Raw genomic sequence first — 14,607 nt, 5'->3', positions numbered from 1 at the left:
ATGACTTACCAAATGGTGGAAGATCCTTCACGGGCACTTTCTTCCGTGAGGGGTACAGGGACACAGCAGGAACCTGCAGGCCCTGACTGGCTTTATGTGGCGGTGGCGGTGGCAGTGGCTGCTGCTGTGGTTGTGCTTTCTGCTGTGACCCTGCACGTGGAGCCACTGGGGAGGTTTCAGACTTGGCAGGCTTCTTGTCACCTGGGTTCTTGGGTACTGGTAATTGTTCGGTTTGCAAAAAGAACAGAGTTTGTTAGTAGCTATGTGGATGATGATTTTAGGACTGCTTAAGCATTCTCTGCAGCTGGAACATTAACATGCACTCTTAACAACATAAACAGGGAAAAATTAAGCACAGAAAATACCAGTAGCATGGCAGGACAAGGACATTTGCCATAGGATACTAGTAATCGCAAAAGGTGATTATATTATCTAACAACAATTCAACACAATGTGGACATGTGTAAAAACCCCCACAAATATGTGAAAAAAAGCTACAATAGGGAAATGATTAGGATTTTTGTAAAATGGCATAGAAATTCTATGACACATTAAGTTTTAATTTAGTAAATGTTATTGTCACCTATTGATGACAAAGCTTCCTCTGAGGCAGAACTGACTCTAAGCAAACAGCTAATAGTGCTTGCTTTATACTGAGCATGTAGCTCCATGATAGATGGAAATATATTTGGCAGGACAATGGATAGGTCTATATAGACTCTCACTACCAAGATGACATGTCAGTTTATTCTCCACTTCACAGTTCAGCTAAGGACTATTAACTCAGTAACTCATAGACTTTCCTGCCCCAGCTTGCTGTGAACTTTGATCCTCCAATCTCAGGCTCTTGAGTAGCAGGGCTGCAGGTACGTTCTACCAAGCCTGGCCTATAGCCTGGTCAGATTTCAAAAGGCTAGGGCTTACAAACTAAGTAAGTTGTGGCTCACTGTGCATCTAGGATTTACTGCTTTAGGTTACAGCTGCATTTGCTGCTGGGTGCTATCTGGGATTGGGGCAGCCAAAATGGCTAGTTCTGTGCCTCTTTGACCTGATTTGTCCCCTAACTCCCCCAGGTTGCTCAAAGCTTTGGAAGTTTCTTAGCAAGAAAAGAAAACACAGATACTAGAGCTTCATGTAGCCACATGTCCCTGCAGGTGCTCCAGTTATGTGGGAGGAAGGCAAAGCAAGCCTGAATGGGTCTACTGTCCTCCCCCGTAGCAACTAAACTGCACAAGAAGGCCTGTTGATCACAAGAGAAAAACTTGTGCTCAGAACTGCATTCTCTTTTTCTTAAAGCCCCTTCTGCCCCTACCCCTGCCATTGTATGCACACTCTGTATTCCCATGTCTGCAGTAACACTCACATGTGTTGGTGGCTGGCTCACACTGCAGTGATAAGGTCTGAAGACTCTCCTCATCCATTTCCAGTTCCAAATTAGACAGGTATTGCTTCACTTTTCGAGCCATTTGGGCATCTTCATACAGCTTTTTGGCATTGAGGAAGGAACTACGACGTACACGCTTTTTGTGGCCGCCTGTCTGAGCAACGTCCAGTACTGTGGCATTTGCACTACCCTGGCTGAGTGACCTGGAGGACAAACTGCAACTCAGTAACTCACTCATTCCTTTCCTGTATCAGTCTAGCTAATTATGTAACTATTCTATCTTCTATGTAAACTCTGTGGTCTCATAAAAGACTGGGGCTAAAGAAAGAATTAGATATAATCTCTACATAAATGTCTGTTATAAACCTGTTCCAGCAGCTAGGAAATTTTACTTTTCACCTCTACATAGTATTCAGGGCATTGTCTCAAAGAGGCCAATGAGTGATAACTGTATATCAAAGTTCATGCAAGAATATATAGCTATCATCATAATGTTAAATTTACTTCTCAATAAAATGTCCTATACAGACTTAAGTAATATCATCTACCACGTTGGCAACCGTTTCCTTACTCCTGGGTTGAATGTGGTGAGTTTTCAAAAGTAATAGAGTCAATCTGTTAATACAACAGTCATGCAAATGTAAACACGTATGGATGAAAACTACTCAGCAATGAATTGTTAAGAATTATTATTTTTTTAAAGGATTGGTTTATACAGAATGAAAATAGTAGTTAGTTGAGCTGTAGAAAATTTGCTTGCCCACCTTTTCTATTTTATCTACATACCTCCATGTATCTTATGCAACAGTGTTTCATGGCATGGTTTTTCCTTCTATTACCATTTCCCCTGCCCCTTACTCTGAATTTTTCCCATCTCAAGACATGTAAATTCTATTAAAATCTTTTCTTTGTGTGTGTGAGAGCTGAGAAACAAGCCTGCTCTATGGTTCCCCACTGCTCCTTCCAGAGCTCTCATGGGTCATGACTTCAAAAGCAAAAGCCCCATAACTGGTCAGTTTGCTATCTGCAATTCTGCTAGAGCAAGAGCGTTAAGAAAAAAAAAAAAAAGGCAAAGCATCAGAAGAGAGCAGGGATGAAAACAATGCAATGGGCTGCGCAAGAATTGAGTGCGGGTGTGCAAGATGTGCAGCACTTACCCCAGACTCCGCCACTTCTTCTTCCTGTAAGTGAGAGCCATGGAGAATGAAGCATGGTGTAGAGAGAGAGAAAGACAGAAAGATCACAAGCTCAGAAAGAAAGGCCTAGACTTCTGGATAAGCAGGTCTAGAAGCCTATAAACATTAAACTGCACAACCACCTCACTACATACTGCTTTACCGAAAACAATTTTCTGGCTCCAAAGTTAATATTTAATTTCTTTTTTTTTCCTTTTTTGTTCTAGAAAGACTTCTTTTGTCTCCTTCACCTAATTCTTTCTCTTGTGTGTGTGTGTGTGTGTGTGTGTGTGTGTGTGTGTGTGTGTGTGTGTATACTGTGGCTTGTACTCAAGGCTTGGGTGCTGTCCCTTAACTTACTTCCCTCAAGGCTGGTGCTCTACCAATAGCACCACAGCCCCACTTTGGGCTTTTTGGTGATTAATTGGAAATGAACAGTCTCACAGATTTTGTTACTCAGGTTGGAGCTGTACCATAATTCTTCAGATTTCCACCTCCTGATTAGCTAGATTACAGGTGTGAGCTACTGGCACCAAGCCAATTCATTTTTTACTTCGCTGACAGCTACATCCATTGTGTGGATAGAGACAATATTTGTGGTTATTTACATATCTTGGCTCATATTACCAGTTACAAGCTCTAACTCTTTTCAGTGTCCTGAAAAATAAAAAGCAAACACTTTTGTGACTGCTAAGTTCAAAATGTCTTAAGGACAAGCCATGTTTTTCTGATTGTCAGAAAAGTCCCTGATGCAGAATGAGATTTTCTCCAAATCAGTGATTACTAGCACATGTAATATAATTACTGCTATACTACAAATAACGTATCCCAATCTTTCTCATTCACAGGGATCTCTAAACTCAACCTCGCTAACCCACTCGAGCCACCACACAGGACTCACGCACCGGGTTCTGAACATGAGGGCTGGGTCCATGTTGACTGAAGCCATACGGCCAACGTGACGAATTTCTTTTGCAATCATCCTTAGCTTCTCAAAGTTGACTAGCCCATCTACTTTTGAGTCGTTTCCTAGGATTGGCAAAGCAGGAAAGGAAATCATATGGTGTTCAGGCTGTGCTTCTGAGAAGGCAGAGCTTCAACCTGTGCTTACCTTCATGGAGGAATGTGAGGTCCTTCTTGATGACAGGGAACAGGGGGATGACAGGAGGCTGCAGATTCTGACCACTGAGGACATTACGGTATTTTGCCATGTTTCTGGAAGGATCAAACAGATCTTGGAGGTCTTGGAATAGCTTTTCATATTTATTGGGAAGTTTTTCCCAGGTAGTTCGCAGTCTTGCCACTGGTGCCAGGTTTAAGCCACTGACAGAGGGGAGAAGGGGGGGGGAAGGTAAATATAATGAAATGATTCTGTCTGAAATGGAGGAAGCAGACGGTGTAGTTTATTTACTGACACACTGCACCTCACCTCTCTGTGCTCTCTGTATATAAAGCATTACAGAGAGATATATAAGAACTTTATGACAGTCCTAGGGAAAGGAGGATGGCAGAGAGAAACAGGGCCAGGATCAAGCCTAAGGGTTTTTCTGGTATTCCCTTTACTTTCTGCTACTCTGTTTTTCTTTACTCTATGCTACAGAGAAGATCTGAAATGTCACCCAAAGTCAATATGCTCAGCCCTGTGTAGAAGAGCCTCCCAGAAGGCAGGCTGTGAAGGGAGACTCTGAGAGGTGGGGAATAGTGGAAGATCTTAAGCTGCTGGGGAGGCATGACCTTGAAGAGGATTGTCTCTTCTTTATCATGTTTCAGCCACAAGGTAAACAGCTTAGTTGTGCCACTTGATCCTATCATCATAAACCTAAAAGCAGCAGGCCTGAAGTCTCCAAAGGTGTAAGCCAAAGCAAACAGTTCCTCTTTATAAAAATGATTACTTCTGGCATTTTGTTATAGTTACAGAAAGTGGACAGTCACACTGTCAACAAAACACAAATTTGTACTGTTGCCATTGCTCCACATTTAGGTCAATGCTTGATGCATAGCAGGCTTTATATGAAACAGATTGAGAAATAACCTGTAGTAATAAGTCACAGTAGACACATGATGAATAATCACTTTTAACATCAATAGAACTGTTTTTGATTTGCTTCCAGACTTAAATATAAATACTTAAAACGTTTACTGGATAAATTCTTTGTGCTTTCTCATGGAACTCCACATACACATATTTGTTTAATCTTGTTAGCAACTGTGAGTATTGTTTCACAAAGAAGTAAGATGATATTCAGAGATGTTCAAATAATTTGCTCAATGGAAACAGGAGTTTCCAGTCTCTAAACCAGCATATGAGAGATTTTACATTAAAGAATAAGAATCAGAGGAATCTAGTACCAGTGACTTACACCTGTAATACTATCTACTCAGCAGGCTGAGATCTGAGGATTGAGGTTCAAAACCAGACTGGACAGACAAAGCCAAGAAACTTCAATCTCCAACTAACCACCAGAAAGCCAGAAGTAGAGCTGTGGCTCAAGTGGTAGAACACCAGCCTTAAGCAAAAACTCTGAGACAGTGCCCAGGATCTGAGTTCAAATCCCCAAGCACCCTCTGCTACCCCCCAAAAAAGAACCAGAGGAAAGAAATGGTAAAATTATAGCCTAGAATGTACAAGGCCATGGGTTCCATCCTTAGGACTAGCCACCTTCCCCCCAAAAAAGTCAACTGTAAACTATTACATTTATAGAAGCTCTTTTTCATATGTAATGTGGCTATATCTATTCCAGCCTTGCTCTTTTACCTGATAATTGCAAACATGGAGTTGAAATTCTTGCATTCCCGACAGTGCAGTGCTATCTTGATGAAATGCTTAATGATCTTCATCCTCTTCAGCTGGTTTGTCTCTCTCAGAATCTCAGAGGCCACCCAAAATGTTTCCTGGTTAATGACTTCTTCAAATTTCTTCAGGTTAACACAGCTGGTTTTTGACTTGAGTTTAAATAAATCATCAATGTATTCAGTAGGTTCAATGTTACGGAAGAGCTCGAAATTCCTCATTGAGAGCTGTGTGGCAACTTCCACTGTGCTGAGCTGAAGCAGGGAAATCTGACTCTCTCGTAACAACTCCTGGGCATCCTCATCCGAGCACAGTGTTTCTGTTTCCATGTTGTTTTTCAGATAATATCTGGGAAGGCAAAAATGGATGCTTTTTATGGGAAGGTCAAGAGAACAATAAATTGATGAGATACTTTTCATCCTTGGGGGCAGTGCAGCCTCAAGATCAGAGCCTCCTATCCAGAAGGCAGGTGGAATGAATAGGTCACATGGAATTTTAGTTGCACAGGATATAGTTCCTTATTCTCTTTTCCTTTTCTACTATTTACAGTATTCAACTTGTTTGCTAATACCAACAGAAAAGAACAATTTTTGTACCATTAAAATAAATAAGTTGGCACTAAGAAGGAAGAAGGAAAGATGAGGTCCAAGTCGCTGCTCTATTTTGCCAGAAAGAAGAGAGAATCTGACAATTGACAGTTGCAAATGAGATCAAATTCACTTGTTTATTCAGATGGCTGAGGAACCTAAAAATGATTGTCCTTTTAGATCCTATGAATCCAACATTCTAAAACAGGCTTTAATTTTTAAATATCTAGATTTTCATGAAAACCATGTAAGTGGGCAGGTATTATCCCAACTAGTCAGCATAGGAAAAGGCTTCTAAACACTAATGATTTGTTATATGTCAAAGGGATTAGAACTTAGGAGCTAGGGCATCCTTCTCTTTTGAAGGAACTTGTTAAAACCAGCATCAGATGTTTGTTTTGTGTTTTTTTTTTCTGTCTCTTTGGCAGGGAGATGCTTTCTCAAAGCAAAATTCTGAAGAAATGAGATGATCAGAGAGAGGTCCTACTAAATTGGTCTTTTGCATATTTCACAAAACATTTCAGAACACAGATTCCTGGGGCCCTTGACATTCACAAATCTAATGGTCTCCATTTTGCAGATATTTGTGATGCCCATGACAAGGATCCATGTATAAATTTCCTGAAAATAAATATGACTCATGGTTAACTGCAACTCAATGGAGGCTCATATAACTCTACCATGATTGCAGATCTATCAATATACATTCAAATGATAACTCAGAACACCTGACCTCCTAAAATAAAACTACCTATTAGTATGGGTTGAAAATAAAAGCGAAGAGTAAGAAAGTTACAGTATTTTTCAAGGAGTTAAATCACAGTTTAGAGATATACCATGAAAAAATGATGAAACATTGCATAAGGAAAATTAAAAAAATGCTATTAAATGACTTTATTTTTACCAGTGTAGAATGCAGTCTTTATATGAGAGGCAACTTTCATTTACAATGGGGATATCATTGAAGAGCATGACAAAACCTAGGTGAAGTAACACTGCAAGTAACATGTGTACATGTCCCTTTGCCACCAAGACCAAACTCTGTAGCAACTAGTTTAGCTGTAGAGTTAAGAAGTGTTTTCTTTTCTATTGAGTCTTGTTAACTATGGGCCTCTCACTCTTGTTTGGCATTTTTACTAGAGCCAGGTGCTCTATCATGTGATCCATTTCTGGCTTTTTGTTGGCTAACTGGAGACAAGAGTCTCATGGACTTTTCTGTACAGGCTGGTTTGGAACTTTGATTCTCAGATCTCAGCCTCTTGAATAGCTAGGATTATAGGAGTAAGCCACCAGAGGCCAGTTAAGTAGTGTTTTCTATATAATGTACAATGATAACAGAGCTCCTAGGAAGTTAGGAATGCAGTAACACACAGCACTAGATTATTGGATGCATTTGTACACACCCAAGGAGAAGTGTGTACCCAGGGTTCCTTAGCAATTTGTGTGTCAAATTTCTTGCTCTATCAGCCAAGTGTTTAAATCTGCAGGGGCTCCTAGACATCTAAAAATCCTTTAAATTATTCATCTCCTATGAAGAGGGGCAAAGAAGTCTTGTAAAGTAGACAGTGTATACCTTCCACTCAGTTGTATTCTATCAGCAAGTTTGGAAAGCTGATCTGGAAGTCGTCTTTGCTTGATCACTCCTTCAGGAGTGACAGAGACTTCACACAGAGAATATTGATCTGGGGTGGCAGTCACGGCAAATTCCCGGATGGCCTGAATGACCACTTCCTTTGCTGTGGTGTCCTTACTGATCATGATATATCGGCTTTGCTGGTCAGCTTTAAACACCCGTAGCACTTGGTCTGGCAAGTCTAGGGGAAAGAAAACACACACATCTAAGTAGAAGGGATTTCAAAATATGGTAATGTAACTGCAAAATAATCTGGAGGAAACTTCCCTTGAAAAGAGGGTGAACTTTCACCTCTCAACCAACAAGGTATGCTGCAAGAACAAATCTCCCCCTATAGGTACTTAAGCAATCTACAGACATGTCCATAACATGGCAGCATAACAGCAATATAGTCAAGGGGATATCAAAGAGAGGAAAATTAGAACCTAAAGCTAATCTTTAGCCCATTGAGTTAACCCAAAATATGTCTCCTACTCTGTTTATTTGCCCTGACATGGTGGAAACTGCATGCTATATTAATTTGACAGGAAACAGCCCTAGAGAAATTCTTATCAAAACAGGCTTCAAGATATGACAAGAACTGGTTCAAATGCTTTGGAAGTTTGTTTCATCCTGATAGAAAGTTCATTTAAAGTAATCCTGTGTCAGAAGGGAAAAGACCACGATTAGCAAATTGAGGAGCACTGGTGCTCACCAGGAGTAGCGCTGAAGTCTAGAATACGGTGGTGTGACTGCAGCAAGTCAGGGTTGCTGGATGACAAGGTTCCGCTGACAGGCAGGGCAGCTGGGATATGTTTTGTCTGTCTCAGTCCGACTATGCTGTCGTCCTGAGACTGACCAATCCCAATGTCACTGGATAAAAACAGAAAATGACTAATAAGTTAAAAAGCTAGAAGCCATTATGGACTATAAAAATTAAAAACGACATTAGGAATCCCTGTACCCCAGTAAAAATGGCCATCATCAAGAATATCAGCAAGTGCTGGCAGGTATGTGGGGAAAACAGAACCCTACTAAACTGCTGGTGGAAATATAAACTGGTGCAATAGATGACAGTCTGCAGATTCCTCAAAAGCTAAACCTTATAATTACCCTATGATCCAATGATGCTAGCCTTGGGTATTCACCCAAAGGTTACAAGTCAGGATTCAATAAAGCCACTTGCACACCCACAGACATACATGTATAGAAGACACTATTCACTGTTGCCTAGATGCCCTACAACACATGAGTGATCATATGTGTGTGTATATACTCATATATGTATAAATATATTTACATATAAATATATAGAGAGACATGTATATCTATATCTATATACCTACATACACACACATGTTCATGCACACATACAATATGGAATTTTACTTATCCATCAGGAAGAATATTAGGTCATTTGCAGGAAAATAGATAGGCCTGGGAAAATTATGCTAAGTGAAGTAGGTCAGGTTCAGAGAACAAAGGATACATGTTTTCTCTCACATATGCAAGTTAGAGCTACATTATAAATGTACATGAAAACATATACAAAGTAATATGAATATATACACAAACAAATGGACTAAAGTATGGAAACTGACTAAAGTATGATACATGCAGGGGAGGATTCTAATGGTATAACTCCTTTGAACAACTAACTTGCAGTTTAATTTTGAGGGGATGAATGGGGTTGGGAGAGATGGGGGAGAATGATGGAAGAGGTAACGTTGCATTCATAAATTGACATGTTGAGGCAGAAGTAGGAAGATTGTGATCTGAGGTCAGTCCAGAAAAACCAAAGATAAAAAAAAATAAATAAATAAAAGCAAAAAGGCTAGAGGTATAGTTGAAGTGATAAAGAACTGGTCTTGTAAACATGAAGCTCAAGAGTTCAATATCCAGTCCTGGCTTCCCCCAAAATGCATATTTCTAGATGGAAGGGTCAAGTGTTTCTAAAACAAAAAATACAATGAGCATGCATCTGTGTAAACACACACCCCAATAAATAGATCACAAGCAAATAATTAAGAGCTTTAACTAGTTTCTATATACATCTTGAAATAAAAAATAACAGCTGGCTGGAAGGTTACCACAGCAGTAGTAATATGCTTGCCTAGCATACATGGGGTCCTGGATTCAATCCCAGCACAAAACAAAACAAACAATAAAAACTAAGACTGGGATATAAACTAAGGTATCATAAACAGGATAATTTTAGTGTAAATTCTTCCAAATTCATAAGTGAGTCAGGGACAAAATCAAGTATTTACTTGAACACACAAAGTTCTATAAAAAAATTTAAAATCCCCTTCATATGAATGGAGTTGTATTTTCAACCATATGAAACAGTTTTTGCTTAAGACACTGAAGGTTTATATTTACCCAAGATACAGGCCAAAGGCATAGCTGACTAGGCCACAACACCTCACCAAGTGGCTGCAACATTCCAGGTTACATCCACAAAAAGCTACTTTCTTACAAAATGTTTCTCAGCAGCAATATTTATATATCTATTTGTTTAAGAGAGGGTCAGGTTAGTAGTGAGGCTCAAATCATACCTGCCCAGTAAAACCCCAGTACTGAGACAGAGAGATAGACAGACAGATGAAGGCGAGGGAGAGAGAAAATATTTTGCTATCAGGCTGGCCTAGAACCTGTAATTATCCTGCCTTCTGAGTGCTGGGATCACAGACCCGTGTCACCATTCCTGACTCACAGCACATTATTATTTAAATTTTATTGTACAGGTGATGTACAGAAGGGTTACAATTATTTAAATAAGGTAATGAGTACATTTTTTTTGAGACAGTGTTATTCTTTCCCTCATTTTCTCCCATTCTCCAACTCCCCTCTCCCACACATTATTATTATTATTATTACTATTATTATTTTTTTGATCCTGGGCCTTGAACTCAGGGCATGGATGCTGTCCCTGAGTTTTTTTTTTGCTAAAGGCTAGTGCTCTACCACTTGGAGCCACAGTGCCACTTCTGGTTTTCGAGTGGATAATTGGAGATAAGAGTCTCATGGACTTTATTGCTCAGGCTGGCTTTGAACCAAAATCCTCAGATCTCAGCCTCCTGAATAGCTAGGAGCACAACACAACAACACTTTTATACTTCCCATGATAAACTAACAGTCTGTTACTCAGGCTTTCTTTTTCTACTTACCTAAGCAGACCAATCTGAATTCTATAGGCTTGTACCCTACCCACTCTTCCTCTAAACCCATCAAGTTGCCATGCCTATTCTGGCCAATTTGCCACGATGTGGCATCTTAGCTTCTGTAATACTAGTTAACAAAGAAAATTCAACTGATATTACAACTAGAAGATGTCTATCATTTACTAGGTTAATACTTGGTTGAAAAAATTTTTTAACAGGTTGGGAATGTGGGTCCATGATAGAGTGTTTGGCCTGTTGCCAGTGGTTCACACATGTAATCCTAGCAATTTAGGAAGCTGAGATCTGAGGATTGTAGTTTGAAGACAGCCTAGGTAGCAAAATCTGTGAGAATCTTATTTCCAATTAACCACCAGAAAACTGGAAGTGGTGCTGTGATTCAAAGTGGTACAGTGCTAGCCTTGAGCGAAAAAGCACAGGGATAGCATTCAGGCCCTGAGTTCAAGCCTCATGACCAACAAAGAGTTCCAATCCCTGCACTACAAAATATAAACAAAAATTTAAAAAATTTTGATTTCTAGGAAAGTTTAAGTAGTAACTAATATTTAAGTAGTAACTAATATCATCTATTCCACTGAATAAGAGGCTATGACGTAGACTAATTTTAAGTATTTTTTCTACTTGAATTGCATTATGAGTTATTTCAATAATTTTCATAAGAAATATTTAAATGAACTACGTGTTTACTAGAAATAGTTCCTCAGTGTTTTGGGGTTTTTTTTGGTCAATCGTGGGGTTTGAATTCTGTGCCTAGGCATTGTCTCTGTGCTCTTCAGCTCAAGGCGAGCACTCTACCACTTGAACCACAGCGCCACTTCCAGTTTTCTAGTGGTTTATTGGCGGTAAGAGTCTCACGGACTTTCCTGCCCAGACTGGCTTTGAACCGAGATCCTCAGATCTTAGCCTCCTAGGTAACTAGGATTATAGGCAAGAGCCACCAGAAACTCAAAAATACGTAGTTAGCGAGTATGGTGGTACATATCTGTCATTCCAGCTACACAGGAGGTTGAGATTGGGAGAACCACAGTTCCAGATGAGCCTGTCCAGAAAAGCTCATGAGATGCCATCTCAACAGAAAAAGGTAGGCATATTGGTATACATTTTTTCATCCCAGTTATGTGGGAAGCACAAATAGAGCTCTATCTCAAAAATAAAAAAGAGCTGGAGGCATGACTAATTGGTAAGAGTGCCTCGCTAGCAAGAGAGCAAAGTCCTGAGTTCAAATACCAGTTCTGGGGAAAAAAATCTAGTTAGGAATATTTTTTTTCTTTTCCCTTGTCTAGCTTTTGATTACCTTCTTAGACATATATGAAAAAAACATTATATTCTTCTATTCCATTTCTTGCCAGAATCCTGCACTGGGGATAGATTGTATCCCAGTTCTTACATGTCACATTTCTATTAAGACCTGCCAGGGTCAAACTGACTTCTGCTGGTGCTTTTTTGAGGGAAGGGGCTCATATTTAAGTCATAATCAAATGTGACTCTAAGATATTTTCTTGTTATATTGCTAATAATTTAATCTTATTTTTCATCCATTTCAAAATAAGCTGTTCATCAAGAAGGGTCACTTTAAAAATTGATTCCTATTTTCTGTAAATGCCAGCTGTCCTATTTACTGTCTCTTAGAAATTTATAACAAACACTCTCAAGGCTATAAATACAACAGTCATACCCACTACTTATCCTTACGACTCTGCCTCAGAATTCATGTATGGACAAATAGAAGTCTGACAGTCTACCAAGAGGCCATGTTAAATCACATCTATATGACTTCTAGATAATTTTTATCTGAAATGAATTTAAAAAGCAATTTCATGTCTTAAATGAATATCCTATTTATTGCTTCTCTTTAGACCCATTAAATTACCAAAGAAATAAATTAACTTTTTTATTAATATATATCCCAATTTATAATCTTTCATACGATTGTAGTTTGAGGACAAATATAATTGAACATGACATCTAAGTACTTAATAGTAAAAAAAAAAATGGCTGATGACAAATGAATTTTCTAAAATATCCCTGGTCACAAGAATTAAAATAAAAAAAGTAAATAACAGCTAAAAAAAAAAAAGTGTCAAGAATACCTGTAACTTACTAGTCTGAGTTCCTGACATGAAAAAACATCCAAGAAGAGTTCAAGGCTACACTTAGTGTTCAGTCAGTAATAGATGAAAGGGATGGAGATGTTTTTTATTGGTGGCCTATAACAGCTAAATCAGTAAAAATAGACAAATGAGGGGGGAAAGGATGCTATGTAGGAATGATTAGAAGCAAATGAAGAACAGATGATTTGATGGGTAGAGAAAAGATACTGTGGAAGTGATAGCAAAATATAAAGATATAATGGCAAAAATGACTCGTTTTAAACTGTAGGGAGACAGGATGAAAACATATATGTGCTTCCTTCTAAAATGTTCAAATAAGAAAAAAGCAATTTGAGTGAGGACATGCTAATAAACTGCCTCTAGTAAAAGTTGTGAATGGGAAGTTAGTGGCCAAAACAGAACTAAACAAGCTGAACAGTAGCCCAGCTATGAAAGCTTGACACATGTGCCAATGATAGTTACTATTTTTGCATATCATTTTATTTAACACAATAAAATAATGTATATAGACACTTACTTATATGGTTTCTGAGGCAAGATACTGATCCGAGTCTTATCAAGTATCTTTTTTAGCTTATTCCTTCCTCCAACAGTGTTAGCTTTACTTTTCTTGTTTACTTTTTCAAGTCCTATTACTTGTTCTACATCTACAGCAAGGTCTGGGATGGAGTAGCGACTGGCCTTTTTGATGTCTCCAATTTTAGGAAGGTGAGGCGCACCATTTCTTTTCTCTTCTGACAATCTTGTTAGAAGTTCTTTAAATACTAAAATATATAAAAAAAAACCCACAATATGCCAATTATGCAAAATTTGAAAAGTACCCAAGCCACTGTGAAATCTGGAAATAAATGAGAAGTACTAACATCAGCTATGAAAATGCAAGTCCTGTAGAAAACTTGTCCAGTAAGTATCACAAAAGTACTTAGTAGGCTGCTCTGTCAAGATAAGCACAGGAAGAGCAGCATATTCTAAGATCTACATGGGTGTAAGTATTCAGCAACCAAAGATAGTTTCTCTTATCAATAAAATAGTATTATGGACCTTTGATTTAAACCAAGTTATGCACAGAATGAATTCTGTATTTATGCATTTTACTATAAAAATTCTTATGTGAAGCGGGGCACCGGTGTAATCCTAGCTACTCAGGAGGCTGAGATCTGAGGATCACCATTCAAAGTCAGCCCAGGCAGGAAAGTCTGTGAGACTCTTGAGAGCTTGTTTGGAGGTTCTAGCAGGGGAGCACAGCTACTCGTACACCCTTGACCGAAGACCTGTCCTCCTCTAACGGGGATTGTTGTCCTCTTCCACCAAGTGTACAGCTTCAAGAGAGAGGCACATGGAGCAATGAGGGAGGAAGGGGATATCCGCTTCGCCAGCCAGATCAGCTGAGTCAACCCTGGCCATCAATGGGGTGACAGATGTCCCAACCAGATCACTCTCACATCCTGTGAGACTCTTATCTCCAATAAGCCATCAGAAAACTGGAAGTGGAACTGTGGCAGAGCGCTCACCTTGAGCTGAAGAACTAAGGGAAAGTGCCCCAAAAAATTCCTCACAGAAGCTACTTCTTTCATGATTAAGATCTAAGCATTAAAAACAAAAAATGACATACATGGTAATGGTAACTGAAGTAAAAAGAGCTGGGCGTATGACTCAAGTGGCAGAGTGCTTGCCTAGTAAAGGTAAGAGCCTGGGTTAAAATCCTACAGCACTACTTTCCTGTGAGAGAGAGAGAGAGAGAGAGAGAGAGAGAGAGAGAGAGAGA

General features: G+C 39.2%; 1 protein-coding gene across 1 annotated transcript in view; it reads right to left on the bottom strand.

Annotated features, from left to right (window-relative positions):
• The window catches only part of Rapgef2 (Rap guanine nucleotide exchange factor (GEF) 2), a 257,625-nt gene that overhangs the window by 13,451 nt on the left and 229,567 nt on the right, over positions 1–14,607 (bottom strand). Inside the window, exons 12-21 of the mRNA XM_013029819.1 lie at positions 14,129–14,297; positions 13,360–13,606; positions 8,265–8,422; positions 7,511–7,751; positions 5,315–5,698; positions 3,671–3,882; positions 3,465–3,588; positions 2,542–2,565; positions 1,364–1,587; positions 10–216 (exon numbers count right to left, since the gene is read on the bottom strand). Coding sequence (XP_012885273.1) covers positions 10–216; positions 1,364–1,587; positions 2,542–2,565; positions 3,465–3,588; positions 3,671–3,882; positions 5,315–5,698; positions 7,511–7,751; positions 8,265–8,422; positions 13,360–13,606; positions 14,129–14,297 — 1,990 coding nt within the window. The remainder of the gene's footprint in view (positions 1–9; positions 217–1,363; positions 1,588–2,541; positions 2,566–3,464; positions 3,589–3,670; positions 3,883–5,314; positions 5,699–7,510; positions 7,752–8,264; positions 8,423–13,359; positions 13,607–14,128; positions 14,298–14,607) is intronic.

Source organism: Dipodomys ordii, unplaced genomic scaffold, assembly GCF_000151885.1.
Source record: "Dipodomys ordii isolate 6190 unplaced genomic scaffold, Dord_2.0 Scaffold123, whole genome shotgun sequence".
In the NCBI taxonomy this organism is placed as follows: Eukaryota; Metazoa; Chordata; class Mammalia; order Rodentia; family Heteromyidae; genus Dipodomys; species Dipodomys ordii.
Note: the sequence above shows the minus strand (reverse complement) of the source record. Positions and strands in the feature narration are given on the sequence as shown.